The sequence below is a fragment of the Lissotriton helveticus genome, chromosome 6 (assembly GCF_964261635.1).
Source record: "Lissotriton helveticus chromosome 6, aLisHel1.1, whole genome shotgun sequence".
NCBI classification, from domain to species: domain Eukaryota; kingdom Metazoa; phylum Chordata; class Amphibia; order Caudata; family Salamandridae; genus Lissotriton; species Lissotriton helveticus.
In genome coordinates, this window is record NC_136067.1 from 39,164,388 (window position 1) to 39,189,452 (window position 25,065).

Consider the following 25,065-nt stretch of genomic DNA (forward strand, 5'->3'; position numbering starts at 1 on the left):
TGGTGACTCCTTCTCTGGTGTGTTTTGCCTCTGACCTCTGATGGCTCCTTCTCTCGTGTGTTTTTCCTCCTGACCTCTGATGGCTCCTTCTCTCGTGTGTTGGGCCTCTGACCTCTGATGGCTCCTTCTCTCGTGTGTTTGCCTCCTGACCTCTGATGGCCTCTTCTCTCGTGTGTTTTTCCTCCTGACCTCTGATGGCTCCTTCTCTCGTGTGTTTTTCCTCCTGACCTTTGATGACTCCTTCTCTGGTGTGTTTTGCCTCTGACCTCTGATGGCTCCTTCTCTGGTGTGTTTTACCTCTGACCTCTGATGGCTCCTTCTCTCGTGTGGTTTTCCCCCTGACCTCTGATGGCTCCTTCTCTCGTGTGTTTTTCCTCCCGACCTCTGATGCCTCCTTCTCTCGTGCGTTTTGCCTCTGACCTCTGATGGCTCCTTCTCTCATGTGTTTTGCCTCTGACGGCTCCTTCTCTCATGTGTTTTGCCTCTGATGGCTCCTTCTCTCGTGTGTTTTGCCTCTGACCTCTGATGGCTCCTTCTCTCATGTGTTTTGCCTCTGATGGCTCCTTCTCTCTTGTGTTTTGCCTCTGACCTCTGATGGCTCCTTCTCTCGTGTGTTTTTCCTCCTGACCTCTGATGGCTCCTTCTCTCGTGTGTTTTGCCTCATGACCTCTGATGGTTCCTTCTCTCGTATGTTTTGCCTCTGACCTCTGATGGCTCCTTCTCTCGCGTTTTTTTCCTCCTGACCTCAGATGGCTCCTTCTCTCGTGTGTTTTGCCTCTGATGGCTCCTTCTCTCGTGTGTTTTTCCTACTGACCTCTGATGGCTATTCTCTCGTGTGTTTTGCCTCATGACCTCTGATGGCTCCTTCTCTCGTGTGTTTTTCTTCTGACCTCTGATGGCTCCTTCTCTCGTGTGTTTTTCCTCCTGACCTCTGATGGCTCCTTCTCTGGTGTGTTTTTCCTCCTGACCTCTGATGGCTCCTTCTCTCGTGTGTTTTTCCTCATGACCTCTGATGGCTCCTTCTCTCATGTGTTTTTCCTCCTGACCTCTGATGGCTCCTTCTCTAGTGTGTTTTTCCTCCTGACCTCTGATTGCTCCTTCTCTTGTGTGTTTTTCCCCCTGACCTCTGATGGCTCCTTCTCTCATGTGTTTTTCCTCCTGACCTCTGATGGCTCCTTCTCTGGTGTGTTTGGCCTCTGACCTCTGATGGCTCCTTCTCTCGTGTGTTGGGCCTCTGACCTCTGATGGCTCCTTCTCTCGTGTGTTTGCCTCCTTACCTCTGATGGCTCCTTCTCTCGTGTGTTTTTCCTCCTGACCTCTGATGACTCCTTCTCTCGTGTTTTTTTTCCTCCTGACCTCTGATGGCTCCTTCTCCCGTGTGTTGGGCCTCTGACCTCTAGTGGCTCCTTCTCTTGTGTGTTTTTCCTCCTGACATCTGATGGCTCCTTCTCTCGTGTGTTTTTCTTCTGACCTCTGATGGCTCCTTCTCTCGTGTGTTTTTCCTCCTGACCTCTGATGGCTCCTTCTCTGGTGTGTTTTTCCTCCTGACCTCTGATGGCTCCTTCTCTCGTGTGTTTTTCCTCATGACCTCTGATGGCTCCTTCTCTCATGTGTTTTTCCTCCTGACCTCTGATGGCTCCTTCTCTAGTGTGTTTTTCCTCCTGACCTCTGATTGCTCCTTCTCTTGTGTGTTTTTCCCCCTGACCTCTGATGGCTCCTTCTCTCATGTGTTTTTCCTCCTGACCTCTGATGGCTCCTTCTCTGGTGTGTTTGGCCTCTGACCTCTGATGGCTCCTTCTCTCGTGTGTTGGGCCTCTGACCTCTGATGGCTCCTTCTCTCGTGTGTTTGCCTCCTGACCTCTGATGGCTCCTTCTCTCGTGTGTTTTTCCTCCTGATCTCTGATGGCTCCTTCTCTCGTGTGTTGGGCCTCTGACCTCTGATGGCTCCTTCTCTTGTGTGTTTTGCCTCTGACCTCTGATGACTCCATCTCTCGTGTGTTTTTCCTTCTGACCTCTGATGGCTCCTTCTCTCGTGTGTTTTTCCTCCTGACCTCTGATGGCTCCTTCTCTCGTGTGTTTTTGCTCCTGACCTCTGATGACTTCTTCTCTGGTGTGTTTTTCCTCCTGACCTCTGATGGCTCCTTCTCTTGTGTGTCTTCCTCCTCACCTCTGATGGCTCCTTCTCTCGTGTGTTGGTCCTCTGACCTCTGATGGCTCCTTCTCTCGTGTGTTTTTCCTCCTGACCTCTGATGGCTCCTTCTCTCGTGTGTTGGGCCTCTGACCTCTGATGGCTCCTTCTCTCGTGTGTTTTTCCTCCTGACCTCTGATGGCTCCTTCTCTCGTGTGTTTGGCCTCTGACCTCTGATGGCTCCTTCTCTCGTGTGTTTGCCTCCTGACCTCTGATGGCTCCTTCTCTCGTGTGTTTTTCCTCCTGACCTCTGATGGCTCCTTCTCTCGTGTTTTATTTCCTCCTGACCCCTGATGGCTCCTTCTCTTGTGTGTTGGGCCTCTGACCTCTGGTGGCTCCTTCTCTTGTGTGTTTTTCCTCCTGACCTCTGATGGTTCCTTCTCTCGTGTGTTTGGCCTCTGACCTCTGATGGCTCCTTCTCTTGTGTGTTTGGCCTCTGACCTCTGATGGCTCCTTCTCTTGTGTGTTTTGCCTCTGACCTCTGATGACTCCATCTCTTCGGTCTTTTTCCTTCTGACCTCTGATGGCTCCTTCTCTCGTGTGTTTTTCCTCCTGACCTCTGATGGCTCCTTCTCTCGTGTGTTGGGCCTCTGACCTCTGATGGCTCCTTCTCTTGTGTGTTTTGCCTCTGACCTCTGATGACTCCATCTCTCGTGTGTTTTTCCTTCTGACCTCTGATGGCTCCTTCTCTTGTGTGTTTTTCCTCCTGACCTCTGATGGCTCCTTCTCTCGTGTGTTTTTCCTCCTGACCTCTGATGGCTCCTTCTCTCGTGTGTTTTTGCTCCTGACCTCTGATGACTCCTTCTGTGGTGTGTTTTGCCTCTGACCTCTGGTGACTCCTTCTCTGGTGTGTTTTGCCTCTGGCCTCTGATGGCTCCTTCTCTTGTGTGTTTTTCCTCCTGACCTCTGATGACTCCTTCTCTGGTGTGTTTTGCCTCTGACCTCTGGTGACTCCTTCTCTGGTGTGTTTTTCCTCCTGACCTCTGATGGCTCCTTCTCTCGTGTGTTTTCCTCCTGACCTCTGATGGCTCCTTCTCTCGTTTGTTTGGCCTCTGACCACTGATGGCTCCTTCTCTCGTGTGTTGGGCCTCTGACCTCTGATGGCTCCTTCTCTCGTGTGTTTTGCTTCTGACCTCTGATGGCTCCTTCTCTCGTGTGTTTTTCCTCCTTACCTCTGATGGCTCCTTCTCTCGTGTGTTTTTCCTCCTGACCTCTGATGGCTCCTTCTCTCGTGTGTTGGGCCTCTGACCTCTGATGGCTCCTTCTCTCGTGTGTTTTTCCTTCTGACCTCTGATGACTCCTTCTCTTGTGTGTTGGGCCTCTGACCTCTGATGGCTCCTTCTCTCGTGTGTTTTTCCTCCTGACCTCTGATGGCTCCTTCTCTCGTGTGTTTTTCCTCCTGACCTCTGATGGCTCCTTCTCTCGTGTGTTTTTCCTCATGACCTCTGATGGCTCCTTCTCTCATGTGTTGGGCCTCTGACCTCTGATGGCTCCTTCTCTCGTGTGTTTGCCTCCTGACCTCTGATGGCTCCTTCTCTCGTGTGTTTTTCCTCCTGACCTCTGATGGCTCCTTCTCTCGTGTGTTTTTCCTCCTGACCTTTGATGACTCCTTCTCTGGTGTGTTTTGCCTCTGACCTCTGATGGCTCCTTCTCTCGTGTGTTTTTGCTCCTGACCTCTGATGACTCCTTCTCTGGTGTGTTTTGCCTCTGACCTCTGGTGACTCCTTCTCTGGTGTGTTTTGCCTCTGACCTCTGATGGCTCCTTCTCTCGTGTGTTTTTCCTCCTGACCTCTGATGGCTCCTTCTCTCGTGTGTTTTTCCTCCTGACCTCTGATGGCTCCTTCTCTCGTGTGTTGGGCCTCTGACCTCTGATGGCTCCTTCTCTCGTGTGTTTGCCTCCTGACCTCTGATGGCCTCTTCTCTCGTGTGTTTTTCCTCCTGACCTCTGATGGCTCCTTCTCTCGTGTGTTTTTCCTCCTGACCTTTGATGACTCCTTCTCTGGTGAGTTTTGCCTCTGACCTCTGATGGCTCCTTCTCTGGTGTGTTTTGCCTCTGACCTCTGATGGCTCCTTCTCTCGTGTGTTTTTCCCCCTGACCTCTGATGGCTCCTTCTCTCGTGTGTTTTTCCTCCCGACCTCTGATGCCTCCTTCTCTCGTGCGTTTTGCCTCTGACCTCTGATGGCTCCTTCTCTCATGTGTTTTGCCTCTGACAGCTCCTTCTCTCATGTGTTTTGCCTCTGATGGCTCCTTCTCTCGTGTGTTTTGCCTCTGACCTCTGATGGCTCCTTCTCTCATGTGTTTTGCCTCTGATGGCTCCTTCTCTCTTGTGTTTTGCCTCTGACCTCTGATGGCTCCTTCTCTCGTGTGTTTTTCCTCCTGACCTCTGATGGCTCCTTATCTCGTGTGTTTTGCCTCATGACCTCTGATGGTTCCTTCTCTCGTATGTTTTGCCTCTGACCTCTGATGGCTCCTTCTCTCGCGTTTCTTTCCTCCTGACCTCTGATGGCTCCTTCTCTCGTGTGTTTTGCCTCTGACCTCTGATGGCTCCTTCTCTCGTGTGTTTTTCCTACTGACCTCTGATGGCTCCTTCTCTCGTGTGTTTTGCCTCATGACCTCTGATGGCTCCTTCTCTCGTGTGTTTTTCTTCTGACCTCTGATGGCTCCTTCTCTCGTGTGTTTTTCCTCCTGACCTCTGATGGCTCCTTCTCTGGTGTGTTTTTCCTCCTGACCTCTGATGGCTCCTTCTCTCGTGTGTTTTTCCTCCTGACCTCTGATGGCTCCTTCTCTCGTGTTTTATTTCCTCCTGACCTCTGATGGCTCCTTCTCTCGTGTGTTTTTCCTCCTGACCTCTGATGGCTCCTTCTCTCGTGTTTTATTTCCTCCTGACCTTTGATGGCTCCTTCTCTCGTGTGTTTTTCCTCTTGACCTCTGATGGCTCCTTCTCTCATGTGTTTTTCCTCCTGACCTTTGATGGCTCCTTCTCTAGTGTGTTTTTCCTCCTGACCTCTGATTGCTCCTTCTCTTGTGTGTTTTTCCCCCTGACCTCTGATGGCTCCTTCTCTCGTGTGTTTTTCCCCCTGACCTCTGATGGCTCCTTCTCTCATGTGTTTTTCCTCCTGACCTCTGATGGCTCCTTCTCTGGTGTGTTTTTCCTCCTGACCTCTGATGGCTCCTTCTCTCGTGTGTTTTTCCTCCTGACCTCTGATGGCTCCTTCTCTGGTGTGTTTTTCCTCCTGACCTTTGATGGCTCCTTCTCTCGTGTGTTTTTCCTCTTGACCTCTGATGGCTCCTTCTCTCATGTGTTTTTCCTCCTGACCTCTGATGGCTCCTTCTCTAGTGTGTTTTTCCTCCTGACCTCTGATTGCTCCTTCTCTTGTGTGTTTTTCCCCCTGACCTCTGATGGCTCCTTCTCTCGTGTGTTTTTCCCCCTGACCTCTGATGGCTCCTTCTCTCATGTGTTTTTCCTCCTGACCTCTGATGGCTCCTTCTATCGTGTGTTTTGCCTCTGACCTATGATTGCTCCTTCTCTCTCCTCTAAATGCAGCTACAAAACCCTCTTCAGTCGGCTGAAGGGGCTGAAGACCGAGATTGAACACTTGCAGCTGCTGCTGGAAAAGTCCAAAGTCAGGCTCCAGAAAGACTTCGAGCTCTGGTGGTCCCAGGAGGCAACAAGCATGCAGGTAGCACATCCGCTTCTGTCCTTCTCATGCCCTGTGGTGCTGATGTTTGCTCCTGTGACATGGTGTGTTAGGAAGCAGTGGCCTTTGACCCCTCGGACTGCATTCTGTGTGCTTAGTTGAAACTCTCCCCTTGTCAGTAGGGCTAGTGTCTACTGTCTGTGAACCTGGGGACTATCTGTCATGGGGCTAGAACAGATTCTTGGCTCTGTGTGAACTGTGGCTATGGTGAGTTCTGTTAGTTGTGCAAGAAACTGGAGGGACTGAATAGTAGAAGTTTCGAGTGTGATGTAGGGACACACTGACTGCTCGAAACAGCGAGGTGGGGTCACTCAGCTCAGGACCACAGCTGCATACAAAGTCTCAGATTGGACAACCCAGTGCAGTAACCAGCTAAGCAGACTATATCATGAAAAATACCATAAAGAGACCTGCAGAGCTCTTCAGAGCTAGCAGCATGATGAAAACCATGAAACTGCACCTCTGTGTGTCTCACACCTCAACACCCACCACACTGATACACACAGCCTCCCTTGACACGATTACCGCACTGCGGTGGTCATCATGCACACCATGGAAACACTATCTGAGACCAAGGGACCCCCTCATGTTTCATTTTAAGTCAGGGTTGAGGGGGAAAGCAAAACCTATAAACTAAACACAGTATCCCAACCTGTATTTCCTTTATTATTGCTCAAAGTGCCTGGTGGTCTGACTAGAAACAGATTCAAACAAATTAACACATTTACATATTTTTTTATTTTTTCTTTAAAAAATAAGTACTTCAGTACTTTTAATCACTTTTCCATGATATTGTTTTCACAAATCACATAATCATCAAATCTTTACTTTCTCTTATTTGTTCATGAGAAAAAAATAGTAACACATTTTTCATCTATTCACCATAAAAATCTTGTACAAAGCACATTGTTATAAAGAACATGTTTCCCTGTATTTGATTGTTTTCTCCCTGTATTTGATTGTTTTCACCCCGTATTTGATTTTCTCCCCATCCGACGAACCCCTCACTCATTCATAAGCAAAAACACATCCTCTCCTACATACCACTCATACCCATCCCAGCCACACTCCACATAAACCAAAATTGTCAACTGGAAAAGATCTCCCATTTCAGCCGTCATTTGTGTTGCGGGATAGGATCTCTCCTACAGATGTCAAATACACGTTTCGGTGGATAAGGCAATTTTTTTCACGTTGACCTTCTTCAGGACCTCACACGCTTTGGACTGATACTAAGGGTGGCCGGAGGTGGAATATACCTGCGCCGCCCTCCGGGAACTTGTGATATAATAATGGGCAGTAGTCAGTTTTCCTTCATCTTGAATGACTTCTCTGAGTATAAGAAATTCTCTATGCTAAAGACACCTTTTTTGTTCATCGCACCAAATCAATGAATGGGAAGTGTCACTTGGCTTCTCCCGGGACTCCTTTAGTAAACTCCACGCATGCAAATGGGACACCCTGTTGGGTGTACTCCTCCCGATGTCCCCTGAGGGTTAAGCATAGTCAATCCACCACACTACTGCACGCTACATGATAACCGCACCTCGGTGGTCATCATGCATGACATGGAAACACTGCCCACAAAGGGTCATAACAAAGACATCCTTCCAACTACACACCCTACATAGTGTAGCATGCTCCTCATGTAGGCAAGTGCTTCAGCGCACCACATAAGGTTACTAAGGGTTATCAATCATGTAATACAGTCTAATACAATACTCAAACATAATGCCAGGACCTAATTATTGGGTTTTAAGAAATAAAACACTCTGATTCAGAATTTGTAATCACAAACTTAAGAGCATTTAAGATTCTCATGTGGGTAGCTTGGTCCTTTCCCAACTAAACATTTATGGGTGAGGCAACAATTCTTGAATGGAATTATTTTTCTGACTGGTAGCCAGTGTAATGCAGATCTGGATGGCAAGTTACAGATAAGCTGTGTTTTGAGGTCCCTTGCTCACTTTGCCACTGGATTCAAGCTAGCCTGGCTGATGACGGCTGAAATGCCAGAAACCGGTCGCAGGATGCTTGTTTCCGGTCCAGGGAAGACATGGCTTTGGCAGTTCGGGCTGGACTGTTCCCATGAGGCACAGGGTCAGACTGATTTGCATATGGCCATGTCTGAACTGGGGTGGCAGAGTGAGCTAAAGAATGGTGATGGATTAAACCCAGATCAGTTGACTGGGGGTGAGTGTTTTATTTGCTCAAACGCTCCGTCCATCATCCCCTTTTGTAGCGCCGTGTTTTGCAAGACATGAAGCGTAGAGAGTAACGTCTCATTGGCGGAAGCCAGAAGAGCATTACCGTAATCAAGCCTGCTAATTACAAGAGCCTGTATCATTGTTTTCCTGGCAGTGAGCGGAAGGAAAGGAAGTGCTTTCCTTAGTAAGCGCAACATATAACAGCAGGTACCTGTTATAGACATTGCCTGCTCTTTCATTGTAGGAGCTTTATCCAGCTTGACATCAAGGTTTTTTACACCCTGACTAGGGGTAGGAGCAGTTCCTAATTCTGATGGCCACCAGCTGGTGGTCCATATTTGTTGTGCATTCCCAAAAAGCATTATTTCCGTCTTTTCGGTGTTCAGCTGACAATAGTTCTCGGACATCCACTCTGCTATTGCTTTCATCCCATTGGAGAAGTATTCCTTCACTCTTTTTACACGTTGTTGTCGAAGGACATGATCAGCTAAGTGTCGTCAGCGTAAGACAGGATTTCAAGGCCAAAGGATTTAATAAGTTTGACAAGAGGGGCCACCTATATAGTGAACAAATAGGGGCTCAAACAAGATCTCTGGGGTACACCTTTATCAATCGTCATGGTTCACGACTTAGCCACCCAGAGCGTTGACTTGAGATCTACTCCTCAAGAAGTCTCGAAACCAAACCAAGGCATTCCAGTGGATCCCTATCTCATTTAGCCTTTACAGCAGCTTATCATGCGTATTTTCCAGGGAAGGGCTGCAGGTTGACCCTAAGGAGGTGGAGGCAATAAGTAGTGCGATAATGTCACAATGTGCCACAGAGGTGAGGTGATGTGCAGCCAGTTCATCCCGGATTTGGCCACCCTGTCAAAACCACTGCAGACTATGACAAAGAATGATACTCAGTGGGAGTGGGATTCACGCGCCGACTAGGCATTCCAGCAGGTGAAAATAGCCACTGTCTGCATTCTCAATCAATCAATCAAGGTTTTAGAAAGTGCTGCAAATCACCTGTGAGGGTCTCAAGGTGCTGGAGTTCCTACCTGCTAGGTAGTGATCTGCTCGTTCGAATAGCCAGGTCTTGAGTCATTTTCTGAATTGCTGGAGCATTGAGGCGGGCCTGAGGTGCTGGGGCGGGTCGTTCAAGCTTTGCCCGCTAGGTGTGAGAAGGAGCGTCCTCCGCTGTTGCTTCGGTGGACCCAGGGGGTGTCTGGGAGGAAGAGGGTGGCTGATCGTAGGTGTCTGATCAGTTGATGGAAGGTTATGCGTTTGTTGATGTATGCTGGTCTTTTGTTGTGCAGGGCTTTGTATGGTGGGTCAGCATCTTGAACTGATGTTTCTACTGGATCGGGAGCCAGTGTAGGTTCCTGAGGTGGGGAGTGATCTGTGTATGTCTTGGAAGATCAAGGACAAGTCTCGTCGCTGAGTTTTGTATTGTCTATGGTCTCTTCGTGAGGCATGTGGTGATACCTACGTAGAGTGTGTTCCCTTAATCCAGCCTCCTGGTTACGAGGGCCTGGATGATGGTCAATCTAGGGTTGACTGGGAGCAACCTGAAGATCTTGTGGGGCAGGCGTAGGGTGTGGAAGCAGGCACATGAGACTGATTCTTCATAGATAGGTTGCTGTCCACAATGATGCAGAGGTTGCAAGCATGGTCTGTCAGGGTGGGGGTTGGAGGGCGGTCCGAGCTACGCAGGCCACCATGCGTCTTTCCATGGCGAGGTGTTGTTCCAAAGATGAAGACTACTGTCTTGTCCGTGTTGAGCTTCAGACAGTTAACCTTCATCCTGTCAGCGGCGCTCGTCATACATGGTTGGAAGTTGACTCTGTTGGTGGAGGGGTCTTTTGACAGAGAGAGGATGAGCTGGGTGTCTTTGGCGTTAAGTCCATGTGATCTGATGGTATAGGCCGGGTGGGGGGGGCATTAACATGTTGATGAGGGTGGGGCTGAGGGACGACTCCTGGTGGGACGCTGCTGATGATCTTCTTGGGTTTCGAGGTGAATGGTGGGGGAGGGATTCTCTGGGTGATCCATTTGAGGTTGTCTCCCTGGATTCCGATATGGTGGAGTTTGTTGATCAAGATGTGGTGAGAGACGGTATCGAATGCAGCTGACGGGTCCAGGAGGATGAGGGCTGCTGTTCTGCCCCGGTCTAGGAGGTCCCTGATGTCATCGGTGGTTGCGATCAGTACAATCCCTGTGCTTTGGTTGGCTTGTAATCCGGATTGAGAGGAGTCCAGCAGGTTGTTATCTTCCAGATGTTTGGTGAGGTGCTGGTTGATTGCCTTTTCTAAAACCTTAACTGGAAAGGGGAGCAGGGAGATGGGTCGGTAGTTCTTAGGTTCTGCTGGGTCGGTTAATGGTTTCTTCAGGAGGGGCCGTGACTCCAGCCTCTTACCTTTAAATGCGCCGATGGAAGCCTGTGATTGGCTGCTGGCAGTGCTTTCGCCTGGAAGTGTATTTGTCTTTTTTTTTAAAACAACAGAAAGTGTGTTAGAGTGAAATGGTGGCATCTTACTCTTACAATGAGCGAATTAAATTCCTACATAAGCTGGAAGATGCCGAAATGTAACCTGCACTTAGATATATTTATACAAATAACGTAATTTTTTATTTAGCGTTTCCTACCACGCGCCTGCCGTTTCTAGCTATAAATGGTAGCTCTTTCTATTATCCAGTGTAATGGTGCTCAGTTTACCGACTTTGAAAGGATGAAAGGTGGAGCCGGTTTTTCAGGAATTCGAGCTGAAGTCCTTCAGATTACTACAGATATCAGCAGCAAGTCTTTACCTACTGAGCTGTCTTACCAGCACTGTGTCTAAACCGGCCAATATTGTAATGCTTGATGATTTTGAAGAATGCACTTCACCCTGATATGTTTTTGTGAACTTATTAATTTCATGACCTCTGAAGTAGGTGAAGATGAAAGTTCCCAGTGTACGTCTACCCCCTCAGCATCTATTGACTTTCTTTCAAACACTGTGAAACTAATTTCTTTCCCTTCTATCTTAGGTCCAGCAAACCCCAGTGATGATGACAAACTCTCCCAGTGTTTGGATGAACCCAACCCACGCGACCGTGGAGTCCCAGCAGCAGCTTGTACATGCTGGGTGAGTCACACGAGTGCACTACCTCTGACGAGCTTGTGATCTTGTGCAGAGCTGACCTACATAACTAGTACCAGGACTCAGGAGTAAATCTTTCCTTCATGGTAACAAGTGACTAGGGATTCATGTGAGTACAAACAACTTACTACTGTTGCTGTTGGAGATGGCAGAAGACCAGGCAAAACACAACTGCCCTCATGTTACGTGGCACATATTTAGCAAGCTGTGAAAACACCCTGGGGTGTAAATCTGTTACCGCAGCTTGCAGTGCCCAATATGCTGCCCCTTTCTGTGTTTTTAGGTCTCGCCTTTCAGCCCTTGTGCTGTCTCTATGAGACATGCTGTATCTAAGATATTGGCTTGAAAAAACGCCCATCTTTTTCATTGGTTCCTGTTGCTGTCATTGGTGAATACACTTAGCAGTCCCTCATTTTGGAATGTTTTATCCTCCCATGAGGACTGGCCCTCTTACATGAGTTCTTACTGTCCAGGTTATTAATATATGAACTTTTTTTTAGTTGGCCTGACTCTTTGCCCTTTAACTGCTCTTGTGCTTGTGCAATGAAACTTAGGTTGCATCATTTGCTTGTTGTCGCTTTATCCGTCCTTGTCCCCCCCATCACCCCTCCCACAATCCTGCTTGCAGGCCCCCACCACCCCTCCGAGGCCCCTGTTGTTTTCCTCATTTTTTAATGCATAATTTGCAATGAAGTGCCCTCTGCCATGGGCTCGGGGAAATTAAACATTCAGCCCATTATCACAGGATGTTGAGCCCACAGCAGGCTCGAACACGGATCCCCAGCTCACCAGTCGGCATCTCCCACCGCTGCGCCATATCCTTTGCCTATACATGTCGCAGGCTGCATTACCATATGTGACCAAAAGAGGTCCCGAGGGACACCTAGTGACTGCCTGTGGTACTGCACCCTCACAACACTGCTTGTTTTTGCAGTAGTAGGCTCCAGGTAGAACAAGTGTTCTGCGGTGCAAACTATCCTTATTTGACACATGCATAAAATCTCAACGTGTGTAGACACAGCTTCATTTATGATCACTATACTTGAGAAGTGTGGCTCAATGGTTAGAGCGGCAGACCCTGATGCAGAGGTCTAGCCCAGGACCAGGGTTCAATTCCCGCCTCGGCGGGTCTTGGGCTCAATTTCCTCGGACCTGATAATTCTCGCCTCGGTGCCTATTCTAATCATGGGTCCCACTCTGTGACTCTGGGCAATAGCTTGCTTAATCTCCACAACGGCCCCAACAACGCTAAGGATGCCTGGCTTCACCTTGGGGGTGCCCAGGAGTGGACACCTCACAGGGAAAGCCAGGATGGATTCCACAGCGGTATTCGTACAAGCGCCTTGAGACCCTTGCGGGTGAGTAGTGTGCTATACAAGTATCAATTTTACAAATTCACCCAAGCTGTAACCCAGGTCCAATGGTAAGTATTTGTAACAGGGCTCCTCATCCTCTTCCATTCCTGCCTTTTGAAATGGCAATGATTTCACATGTGACTGAACAAACTTGCTCCTGAGACGGACACAATTTGCACCCCCATTTACACTAACCGACAAGGGCAAACCGCAAGTTCATATGGTGAAAATGTTGTTCTTGCATTGCTCACTCAGTAGAAATGACTAGAAGGTCTGTGGGAGTGCTCGTGCAAAATTGACCTGTCACTAGTGCAAAATTGTTTAGTCACCTGTGCTACGCATGGAAATAATGTCCCTGGCACCCATCTACACTTCACTAAGTGTCAGCGAGGAGTATGAATCTAACCACACATCTGCTGTTTGTTTTAATCAGTCCTAAATGTTTGAATTATTTGCATTGATTTTATTTATCTACATGGAAATACATGCGTAAATTCGGCTCCACTATTGCTGGGTCATCTCCAGGTCAACCGATTACACACATTAGAGGAAGATACAAGACTAACACCTAGATTCATCAAAGTCCCGTTTTGCGAGTCTGTAATAGCGATTTTTAAGGAATCGCTATTACAGACTCGCAAAACGGGAATCATGTACAAATCGCAATTTATTTTGCGAATCCTACAGCTTCCTTATTTGCGATTAGCAAATTGCTAATGAGCCCATAGGAATGAATGGGGAGTCATTCCTTATTTGCGATTAGCAATTTGCTAATCGCAAATAAGGATGCGATTTCAAGGGTGCCAGGGGTGTCCAAAGGACACCCTGTAGCACCCCTGAAATGTAAATTTAGCCTGATGTTGCGCACACACATGTCCAGAGGACATGTGTGTGTATAACATACCACTTAGAAAAATGCACTAAAGTGCATTTTTCTAAGTTTTCGCTATTTACCACGAAGTCAGACTTCGCGGTTAATAGCAGCCAGAAATAGCAAATTCGCAAATAAAAAATGGTTAATGAATTGCATTTAAGGAATCTCAAATAGAGATTCCTTAAATGCAATTCCTCGCAAATATGCGATTTCGCAATTAGCGATTTTTGCATTTGGGATGATGAATCCCAAATGCAAAAATTGCGCTCGCAAAGGGCCAGATTCTCAGAATCTGGCCCTTTGCGAGCCGATTTTTCAATGATGAATCTGGCTGTTAAACACATAGGTAAAAGACATTTTTATACACGAGGCCATTTTTTCTAACTCTAAAAAAAGTGATACTTATTGCATTGCAAATGCTTGTTTGAGGTTGGAACGGGGAGTAAGGCAACGTTGGACAGGTTTCACTTTGTGAATCTTGCCGTGCGGGCTGGGGGACGAGGCAGTGGTTCCGGAGAGTACTGTCTCCTGCTCCAATGTGTTCCCTAATAGGATTTGTTTCAAGGCAGCACCAGATCCTTTAAGAAACACAGGCTGCTCTAAATGAACCAGTTTCCCATTTGGGAATGCAAGCACAGGGGCGGAGGTCTGCTCTTCCAATGAATACATGGTGGGCAGGTGGGTCTGCCATCTGCGACTGGTGATTTTGTGATGCGACCTATTAGTATGTAGTTTGCATTGCAATATTAGACTCATAAGTTGGTGTGCAATTTGCGCTCTTCGATTGAGGCCAGCCCTGATCGTACATCACCACCCCCTTTTGTACCGCTTTGTTCGCCACAAGTTGGCAAGGTATGCTCAGACGTGAGTCCCTTGCTCACTTTACCACTGGATTCAAGCAAGCCGTGCTGAAGACGGCTGATAGCCAGAAACCGGTCCTCGGAATCTTGTTTCCGGTCCAGGGAAGGCATGGCTTGGCAGTTCCGGGTGGACTGTTCCCATGAGGCACAGGGTCAGACTGATTTGCATATAGCCATGTCTGAACTGGGGTGGCAGAGTGGGCTAAAGAACGGTGATGGATTAAACCCAGATCTGTTGACTGGGGGTGAGTGTTTGATTGGTTCAGATGCTCCGTCCATCACCACCCCCTTTTGTACCGCTCTGTTCGTACATCTGGCCTTTAGTTACCCAGCTGAAGTGCAATCCTACCTCATGGCCCAGGACGAAGGACGCAAACAGCAGTACCAAAGGCGGGTACTACCATAGCCCAGTAAAGACAAACTGCCCCAGGATAATGCCCTGATGTTTATTACCTAGTGACGATGATTGTAAGATGGCTGGCATCCTTTCCGGGCATACTTGAACAAGATATAAACTTTGACATCGAATCGTAACTTGTGACCCTGAAACCATAGGAATGAGTTAGCCGATCCACAGAATAGAATGTGATATTAACAAATAATTGTGCTAATACTGATTCCCGAGTCAGCAGAGCGAGACTTAGATATTAAAAAATAATGGTGATAATGCTAACCCCGGGGAGACACCTCAGGTGAGAGGCTGAATTGTCTATATTTCAGAATAATGGTGAAAATGTGCACGCCTGGAGGAACACCACAGTCGAGAGACTAGGACTTCAATATTACAGAATAATGGTGATAATGCTGACACCTAGGGTACACCCCGGTAAGAGGCTGAGCACCTGCGGTGAAAAGCTGAGCCATCGATATTACAGAATAATGGTGATAATGTTGCCACCAGGGGTATACCCCCGGTAAGAGGCTGAGCATCTCCAATGAGAAGCTGAGCCTTCGATTATACAGAATAATGGTGATAATGCTGACACCGGGTGTACATCTCCGGTAAGATACTGAGCACCTCTTATGAGAAGCTCAGCCCTCGATATTACAGAATAATGGAGATAATGCTGACACCTGCGGTACACCCCCAGTAAGAGGCTGAGCACCTCTGATAAGAAGCTGAGCCTTCGATATTACAGAATAATGGAGATAATGCTGACACCTGCGGTACACCCCCAGTAAGAGTCTGAGCACCTCCAGTGAGAAGTCGACCCTTTAATATTGCAGAATAATGGTGATATTGCTGACACTTTCAGCACACCTCCAGTAAAAAACTTTAGCACCTTCAGTGAGAAGCTGAGCCTCTGATATTACAGATTAATGGTGATAATGTTGCCACCAGGGGTATACCCTGGTAAGAGCCTGAGCACCTCCAATGGGAAGCTGAGCCTTCGATTATACAGAATAATGGAGATAATACTGACACCTGCGGTACATCTCCGGTAAGAGGCTGAGCACCTCTGATAAGAAGCTGAGCCTTCGATATTACAGAATAATGGTTATAATGCTGACACCTGGGTTACACCCCCGGTAAGAGTCTGAGCACCTCCAGTGAGAAGTCGACCCTTTGATATTTCAGAGTAATGGTGATATTGCTGACACTTTCAGCACACCTCCAGTAAAAAACTTGAGCACCTTCAGTGAGAAGCTGAGCCTCTGATATTACAGATTAATGGTGATAATGTTGCCACCAGGGGTATACCCTGGTAAGAGCCTGAGCACCTCCAATTAGAAGCTGAGCCTTCGATATTACAGAATAATGGTGATAATGCTGACACCTGCGTTACATCTCCGATAAAAGGCTGAGCACCTCCAATGAGAAGATGAGGCTTCGATATTACAGAATAATGGTTATAATGCTGACACCTGGGGTCCATGTTTGGTAAGAGAATGAGCACCACCAGTGAGAAGATGCCCCTTCGATATTATAGAATAAAGGTGATAATGCTGCCACCTGGGGTACACCTTCGGTAGGAGGCTGAGCACCTCCAATGAGAAGCTGAGCTTTCGATATTACAGAATAATGGTGATAATGCTGCTACCCGGGGTACACATTCGGTAAGAGGAGGAGCACCTCCGATGAGAAGCTGAGACTTCAATATTACAGAATAATGTTGATAATGCTGACACCTGGGGCACACACCATGTAAGAGGCTGAGAACCTCGGATGAGATACTGAGCCTTCGATAGTACAGAATAATGGAGATAATGCCTTGGTCGTATTCATGGATGTTCCATAGCAAGCAGCCAGGCTGACCATCACGTCCGGGCCCCTCTAGTGACTGCAGGACGTCCTGGACCTATTAGTAGATAGAATGCAAACTTTTAGTTAACTGGCAAGGATAAAACTTTATATAATTTTTCTTTTGTTGCCTCTCAACACTAAATAGTGGGATAAGCCTCAATCCATTTGCTAAACTCTTAACCCCTTGGGCGCGGCCGCGATTCTGCGCCTGTGCGGCACATTCCGATCGCGGGTGCGGTCATGACGGCCGGGAGCCGTCATCAGCATGGAAGGGATTAAAGAACAATAAGGACATCCAATTACTATAGCTATCTATTCCTATATTATTTATCTGAAGAACATCAGAAAAGGAAAATGTGTGGTGTGAAATTAGCTGGGGCATACAGGTACCCCTCCTAGTATTGTGCGTCATGCTCATCATACAGTACACGAGTTGAGCAATGTCTCCTCATAACCACGGGGAATACATAAGCATCTGGCAATATTCTTTTTCCTTCCCTGGCCTATCAATACACTATCCGTTGTCCTTTCAATTGTGCTATACTTTCTATTCAAACATCATGACTTCTGGTACCTTTTCAGCAGGGTCTATTACGAACATTCTTTTCATTTTCAGTCTAATCATTTTCCTTAGTTGTCTGATCTGCAAACATTATCCCTTCCCACATCATCTTTTATTTTCCGTTGGGCACTACACTTACTTACAATTCACAACTCAGTTACTCAGGCTAACTAATAAGGGACATGTGATGCTTCTGCGGCCGTATGTAGTGTTGCAGTAACATGAGCAATAGTGATGCTGCCATATGGGAATTTAAACAAGAGCCATCAACCTATAGTTCTCCTAAAGGATCAGATAAGGGAACATCAGTCTAGTCTACACGTCCTTTTATCTCCTTTTCAATTCGAATTCCATCAATTTACAGAAAGGAGGAGCATTAACATGGCTGACTTCAAGGTGACACACTTTTAATCATGACATTTTTTCTAACAGTACTGTTGTATAGCCGGTTAGATGTGCACTGGCGTGGTGCTGTGTCTGATCATTCAAGGGCATGTTCACAGCATGGAGTACATGTCTGTGAAATTAGTGGCTAAAGCGAGTCCAACCGATTATCTTATGGAGAAGGCCACCGTCATGACCGTTCCTAAACCACTCTGGAGGGCTCTTGTGGTAGTATCAAGAAAGAAAACGCGCACAACAAACCTTCTTGTGTACTTACAACACAAAACAGCACACAAGAATATATGTACCAAGCACAGAAGCCAAAGACAAACACAGTTTTTTAGTTGCCCAAAATACTGTTTCAGGCACCTCATGCACCTCATTTAATGTTTTAGTTCGCCAAGGAGCTAATCTCCTACCCCCCTTCGACAGTAGGTGACCTTAGCAGGTGACCGCCTGTCGACAATACTTAATCCTTTTTAAAAGCATACTCCCTGGCCATTCAAGACTATGTACAAAAACTATGTTAGAAATGGGGGTCTCCATTTGGGGTACATTGGTACCTTTGTCCAAATAGGTACCTTCCTTTTCAGTCAGGGTAAGGGGATACACACTTTAGATAATCCCCTGCTCACCCCCATGATAGCTTGGCACAAGCAGACAGTCCTATCCCAAAGGTAATGTGTAAAGTATTTGTACCAACACTCACAGTAACACAGTGAAAGCACCACAACAGAACACCACACCAAATGCACATCCTCTTTCTCTGTCACACTGAAACAAGACAGTCAATCCACAGAAAGAAACACACAGAAATGTTGGACAAGAAAATGGCCACTTTCTAAAAGTGCTGTGTTCAAACACAGACTTTAAATACCATCCTTACTAAAAGATGTGTTATCAATTTCCTATTTTCTATCTTATCCCTATGAAAGTTATACTCGTAAAATGTTACAAAAATTCCCAATGTTGTCCTTTCGGCAGGACAGCCCTTCAATAGTGTAAAGGGAAAATGGCAGCTTTTCACCACCAGGACACACCACACACTCCAGTACACTGCATCCTGCCCAGGGGAGTACCCTGAGCCGACCATAGGGTGTCCTATGTACAAACTGCGCACAGGCACTGAGGTGGCAGACCTAAGGTATCTTTTCCAGGCTACTTATGTGGGTGGCACAATCAGCGCTGCAAGCCCACTAGTAGCTCTTTATTTCCCAGCCGTGGCACAGTCAGTGCACTTCAATAAGGATCTACTGGTAAAACAAATATGCCAATCGGGGAGAACCAAGCACCAATATTAATTTACACAGAGAGCACTTGCACTGTGACACTGATCAGCAGTGGCAAAGTGCCCAAAGCATCTAAGCCAGCAAAAACGAAATCCAGCACAGCATCGAAAACATAGGAGGTAGAGGTAAAATGTCAACGAAAACCATGCCAAGGATGCCAGGTCACACACTATTTAACTGCACTGTCCCTACAACTTTGCTGTGTGCCTTAAACGATGAGTAAGTAGCTACCCTTTTTAAAAAAAATTATGGATGCTCTGTCTCTCTGCATAGTCCTAAGAAGCGCAGCGGAGCCTATGACTCCTACCAGTCAATGTCAATCCGGACAAAGACCTATTATTGAAATAAATACTACCGCCAGAGAATGTATTTTAGATCAGTGGTAGAAAAATATTGAGCAGCAGAAAGAACTATTAGCAGAAGCATAGCAATTCAAACCAATCAGTCACAAAATTGTAAACACAATCAAAATAATGGGACTATCACAATTTACCAGTCGTCGCCTCACCAACACCTTTCTCAACCAAATCCTGTATCAAACACAACAAGGTTCGTGAAATCTGTAGGAATCCCAGCTCTACATCGCCTGTTGCCCACAAAGTGGATGCCACATACGCAAAACTCGGGGGCGGGGGGAGGAAACAAACACTATTGATTTATTGATTGATTTATGTAAAAAGCAGTCCCAGACATGGTGGTCTGCGGACTTCAGCAGCCATTCCCAATGGGGTTGCAAATTGAGCTTGCCTCATGATTATTGATAAGGCATGCAATTTGCGACCCCATTGGGAATCGCTAACAATCTCTGGGACACTGTTGTACAGAGCATTTTGCTACTCGCAAAATTGTGAGTCGCAAAGCGACGCAATTTGCGAGTCACAAAATGCGAGTGTCGTACATCTGGCCCAGAGTTTCGGGAGTAGCTCATTGATGCTACCATACAAATTTCCTGCCAAACCCGGGCTCTGTGGCGTCACCAGGGAGTTTGGGGGGTTCACATGGACCAGTAAGAGGGACGGTGATAGCCAAACAGCCTAAAGTAAGACAGATACTGGACATTGCAGAACCCCACGGGGGCTTGAGGAGCCGTCACCCTGACTGCCTCCAGTGTGAGGTGTCAGGGGGGGTTCATTCATACTACATGGAGCTGTGCTAGCTCAGTCCCTGTAGAAACACAATCCGTGAAGCTTGGGGGCAGCGCCGGGCAGGTGAGGTCTGTTCATCTCACTCCAAGGATGGCACCCGTAAACCTGGTACAGAGGAGATTCACATGAGGATGGGCCACATCATCAGAAGAGACCATGTCCAGTGCTGGAGACAACCAAGCCCCCTCGGTAAAAGATGGCGGATAGGCATGGACATCAGAGAGGCCGGTATACGAGGCATGAGGCTGCCCCTGGAAGCCTCACAGAATATGGGATGAGTGGATAAGTTAGGGCAGAGGTATTCAATCTGTGGGGCACGACCCCCAGGGGGGTCCTGGAGGAATGTAAAGGGGGTCGCGCTCTTCATTTGCTGAAGAAAACGGCCCAGATGGATGATTCCGGTAGTTAACATGTTTTCCCTGGAGTGTTATTCAGGGACTTTCCTGTGCTGGGAATGAAGCCAGAAAGACAGCTAAACACACCTTTCTACCAGTGTGTTGCTGGCCTGAAAGAAATGCAAATGTGCACAACCTGTTACTCTGCAAATGTAAAGGACTTGCAGATGAACTCCTTGTGCACATCTGCATTTCTTTCAGGCCAGCAGCACACTGGCAGAAAGGTGTGTTTATCTGTCTGCCTGGCTTTGATTTCTCTGAACATGAGAGTTCTGCTGTAGTTAATTTATGAAAACACTTCTTGAGTGGTAGTGCATGGAGTTTACTGAGCTATGAAGTGCTTGCTTTTAACAGTCATTATATTTACATAGTGCTTACTATCCCTGAGAATGTGTTGAAGGGACAGTTATGTAAAAGAAAATTGCATCACATAGGGTCTGGTTATTACTAAAAATCTATTGGTCTCATTTCCAATGAAAATGGTGTAGAGCAGCTCTGCTCCGCAAGTATTTTTGCTGTGCTGCCCTATGCCAATTCAAAAGTACAGGGATGGACTGTATTTATAAGATACGGTGCACTCCGGTCCTTTCTGCCGGGCATGGCTTGGCAGTTCGGGCTGGACTGTTCCCATGAGGCACAGGGTCAGACTGATTTGCATATGGCCATTTCTGAACTGGGGTGGCAGAGTGGGCTAAAGAACGGTGATGGATTAAACCCAGATCTTTTGACTGGGTGTGAGTGTTTGATTGATTCAGATGCTCCGTCCATCACCACCCCCTTTTGTACCGCTTTTGGCTACCATAATTGTGGCAGGGTATGCTCAGACGTGAGTCTCTTCCTCACTTTGCCACTGGATTCAAGCAAGCCCGGCTGAAGACGGCTGAAATGCCAGAAACCGGTCCTCGGAAGCTTGTTTCCGGTCCAGGGAAGGCATGGCTTGGCAGTTCGGGTTGGACTGTTCCCATGAGGCACAGGGTCAGACTGATTTGCATATGGCCATATCTGAACTGGGGTGGCAGAGTGGGCTAAAGAACGGTGATGGATTAAACCCAGATCTGTTGACTGGGTGTGAGTGTTCGATTGGTTCAGATGCTCTATCCATCACCACCCCCTTTTTGTACCACTTGGCAAACAAGTTGGTGCCTGTCGCCAATACATGCACTCTTCCACCATGGTGCAAGGGTGACTGCATTGTTTGCATGATTGATTTTGTGCAAGAAGGCACGCCTTCCTGCGCAAAAACAACCCACGGAGGCCTTTTCCTCTTTCTATGTGTGCTACACATAGAAAGAGGAAACAATTGAGGGGAAATAAAGATATTTCTCCTCGTTACGCATCTCCTGGGGCGGTGTACAGTTTTGACCCATCCTCAGGTTTACAGATCTTTGTACATCTGGGAATGTGTCAAAGCCCATGGGAAAACCCACCGCAACGCCCATGGAATGCCCTCCCCTACGCACTGGAAGGCAACGCACCGACTTGCACTGCGTTGCCTTACACCATATCTAGGAGGCCATGAAAAGCCAAGCAAAGGGACTTTGCGTGACCTCGTAGATATGGGTCTGCTCTCTGCGCAACCAGAGCGTCATAAAAATGGCTCACCCGCTGCGCAAGGAGCTTATAAATAAGCCACTATATTTTGGAAGCGGCCTGTATATTTTGGAAGCACCATTTTATCGTAAAACATTTTGCACATTTTACAGCAGTCTATTGTATACTGTGTGCATTGCAAGTATAAAATAAAGACTCACAGTGCTTTCTGTCACAGGCTGTGACCTCATAGCACTAAAAATACACAAGTTACTATTCTCCACTGCACCAACCGCGATTTAATTTTGTGACTCTCTCCTTTCTCACAGACTTTTGCAATGCATCAGCTAATAGAGGTTTCCTAATTTATTATAGTGCATTTCCCACTGGGTAACAACTTTTTAAAATGTATTTATTATTCATTGAAGCTGCCCGTTATTTTTTATGTAGCTACCTGACGGGGAAAGACCTCAAAAACACATGTATGTTATAATTTTGATGAATGAGGTTCAGCTACCTCCAGTTCCATGCAGCTGTAAATGCCAAGCTGTCAGCATCCCATGAAATACAGTATGGTTTTCCTCTGATGTCGTGCAATAAAGTTGCAGGCCATGCATTATAGCTATTATACCAAAGGCCACTGGAATCATGTCATTGTGCGTCTGCAGCAATTTTAGCATAAATATAGGTTTGCCGCATTTGCCACATAATCCATAATGTGCCGCATAATCTGCTGATTTTAGCACAAAAAATGTATTTACTCAAAAGGTTTAACAGTTACTGAAAAGCAGCAACAGGTGTTGCTGCTCTGTAGAAGGCCCTTTGTAAAGCTGCTCTGTCACCTTGTTGTTGCTTATTGCTATATTTGGGTGTTAAACTGGTACTAATACAGTGCAACCACAGATTGGCCGTTTCTTTGGACAACATTTATGGTTGTCAATGGTTAGGACCACCAGGTTCTAGAATTGTTTTGGGGAGGGGGTCCTTACGCCTAAAAATTTTTGATGGGGGGGGTCTTGGTATCAAAAAGTTTGAAGACGACTGGGTTAGAGGACTGCCTGAGACCGTAATGCGTGCACTCCATCCGTCCAGGTGTTCTCAGGTCAGGGTAAATATAATCTTTGCAGTGGGGTGAGCTGGTTCACAGCGGTGGCCTGGACGGCCATCTTGGACTGATGACGTTTGGACGGCCATCTTGGACTGATGACGTATGGACGGCCATCTTGGATTGATGACGTATGGACGGCCATCTTGGACTGATGACGTATGGACGGCCATCTTGGACTGATGACGTATGGACGGCCATCTTGGACTGATGACGTATGGACGGCCATCTTGGACTGATGAAGTAAGCGACCATGATGCAAGCTGGTTGTGTATTGATAAGCTTTCAATGCAAAATCAATCAGAGGATGTAAAAAAATGCTAAACTTGCAGGAGGCGCACCTGCGATGCATACATAGCTTCAGTGCTCAACAAAACGTCATACTGTATTTAACTGGGCTAGTTAATACCTTTTTATACATCATCCGTGCTCTGGGAGGCGTCGAATAATTCTGTTATGGTTTCAGTTGCAAGCACTATTGACTCCTAATAATGCCCGATCGCATGAATTAATTAACCTGCAGGACTGATTAAAATGCAGGTTTTTTATCTGTAATATTTTCTTAATTGGATATTGTTAGAACTGGGGGTCTCTAGTTGGCAGAGGTAGGTACCACTGTCCAAATAGGGACCCTTGCTTCTAGTCAGGACAAGGAGATAACTCTCTGAGATAACCCCTGCTCGCCCTCTAGGTAGCTTGGCCTGAGCAGTCTAGGCTAATCAGAGGCAATGCGTAAAGTATTTGTACCAACACTCACAGTAACACAGTGAAAACACCACAAACTGATTCCACAACAGTTTAGAAAAATAAAGGTATTTAATCTAAAACTACACAAGACCAAAACGATAAAAATCCAACATACACAGTTCAAATATGGTTTCAAAAAGAGTTCTTAAGGTTGCGTTAAAATTCTTCAAGTTGCGGTAAAAATAACCACAGTTGCGTGAAAAGTTCACAGTTGCGTCACGTTTACTCACAGTACCTTTAGTTGCAACAAAGTTCCAAAAGCAGAAGCTGGTGCGGTGGAAAACAAGCGATGCGTTGCTCCTGAGACCCTGGGGAGGCGATGCGACAGCCCCGCTGCAGCAGCGGGCGTGTTGCGACGAATCCGGTCTGTATGGGGAGGAAGGCCACTTGTGTGGATTCCGGTGCGTAGGTTCCGTAGGAAGTCTGTTCTCGCAAAGGCACGATGCGACGATCTCGTAGGTGCTGCGACGATCTCCGGGGCGAAGATGCGCGGTCCAGCGGTGATCCTTTCTCTCGCAGCTCCTCGATGCGATGATTCTGCGACGACACTCGCAGCGACGTGATGCGGTCCGCAAGCAAGCCGTGCGGCGTTCTCACCCAGCGACGACAGGCTCTGCGACGATACTCTCAGCGATGTTCGATTCTTCCGCACCGGTCTGGTGCGTCCCGCAAACGAAGGATGCGACGTCTCGACCTCCGTAGCGGCGGGAAACTTCTCGCACTGTCGGGGATGCGCTCCGCAAGCGAGCGATGCGACACTTTTCAGTTTCAAAAGTCACTCAAGCTTAGTTTCAAGCTTCCCAGCACAGGTCCAACCTCCAGAGGCCCCACAACTGGATCAAGCACTCTAGGAGGGACAGAACTCTCTCAGCAGAGTTCAGGGAAGCTGGGGGTGAAGTCCTTTTGTTCCTGGGACTTCAAAACAGGGAGCCAGCTCTTCTCAGGCCCTTGGAGATTCCTTCAAGACAGGGGACACAGCAAAGTCCTTCCCCTCTCCTTGGCAGCAAAGCAACAGGTCAGTCCAGCAGAGCAACAGCAGGACAATCTTCCTTCTTCAGTTTCAGCTTTCTCCTTGGCAGAGGTTCCTTCTTGATTTCCAGGATGATCTAATTTTCTGTTGTCAGGGGTCCTGTACTTATACCCCTAAAGTCTTTGTTCTCTTGGTGCATGTGGGCCCTGTGCCCGGTCTGAACCAGTTCTGGGTGGATCCTGAGCACTTTGTTTTGCTGGCTGCATCTTTACTTTCAGAGTAAGGGGCAGGGTCCTCAGCCGCCCAGCAGGGGGGTGGAGCCAGCATTGTGGAAGGCAGGCACAGCCCTATTCAGCCCAGGTGCTAACTCCTCTCACCAC

General features: G+C 47.3%; 1 protein-coding gene across 1 annotated transcript in view; it reads left to right on the top strand.

Annotated features, from left to right (window-relative positions):
- Positions 1-25,065, top strand: part of KIF6 (kinesin family member 6) — a 1,617,941-nt gene that overhangs the window by 1,456,636 nt on the left and 136,240 nt on the right. Inside the window, exons 18-19 of the mRNA XM_078647330.1 lie at positions 5,734-5,869; positions 11,112-11,209. Of these exons, the coding sequence (XP_078503456.1) occupies positions 5,734-5,869; positions 11,112-11,209 (234 nt within the window). The remainder of the gene's footprint in view (positions 1-5,733; positions 5,870-11,111; positions 11,210-25,065) is intronic.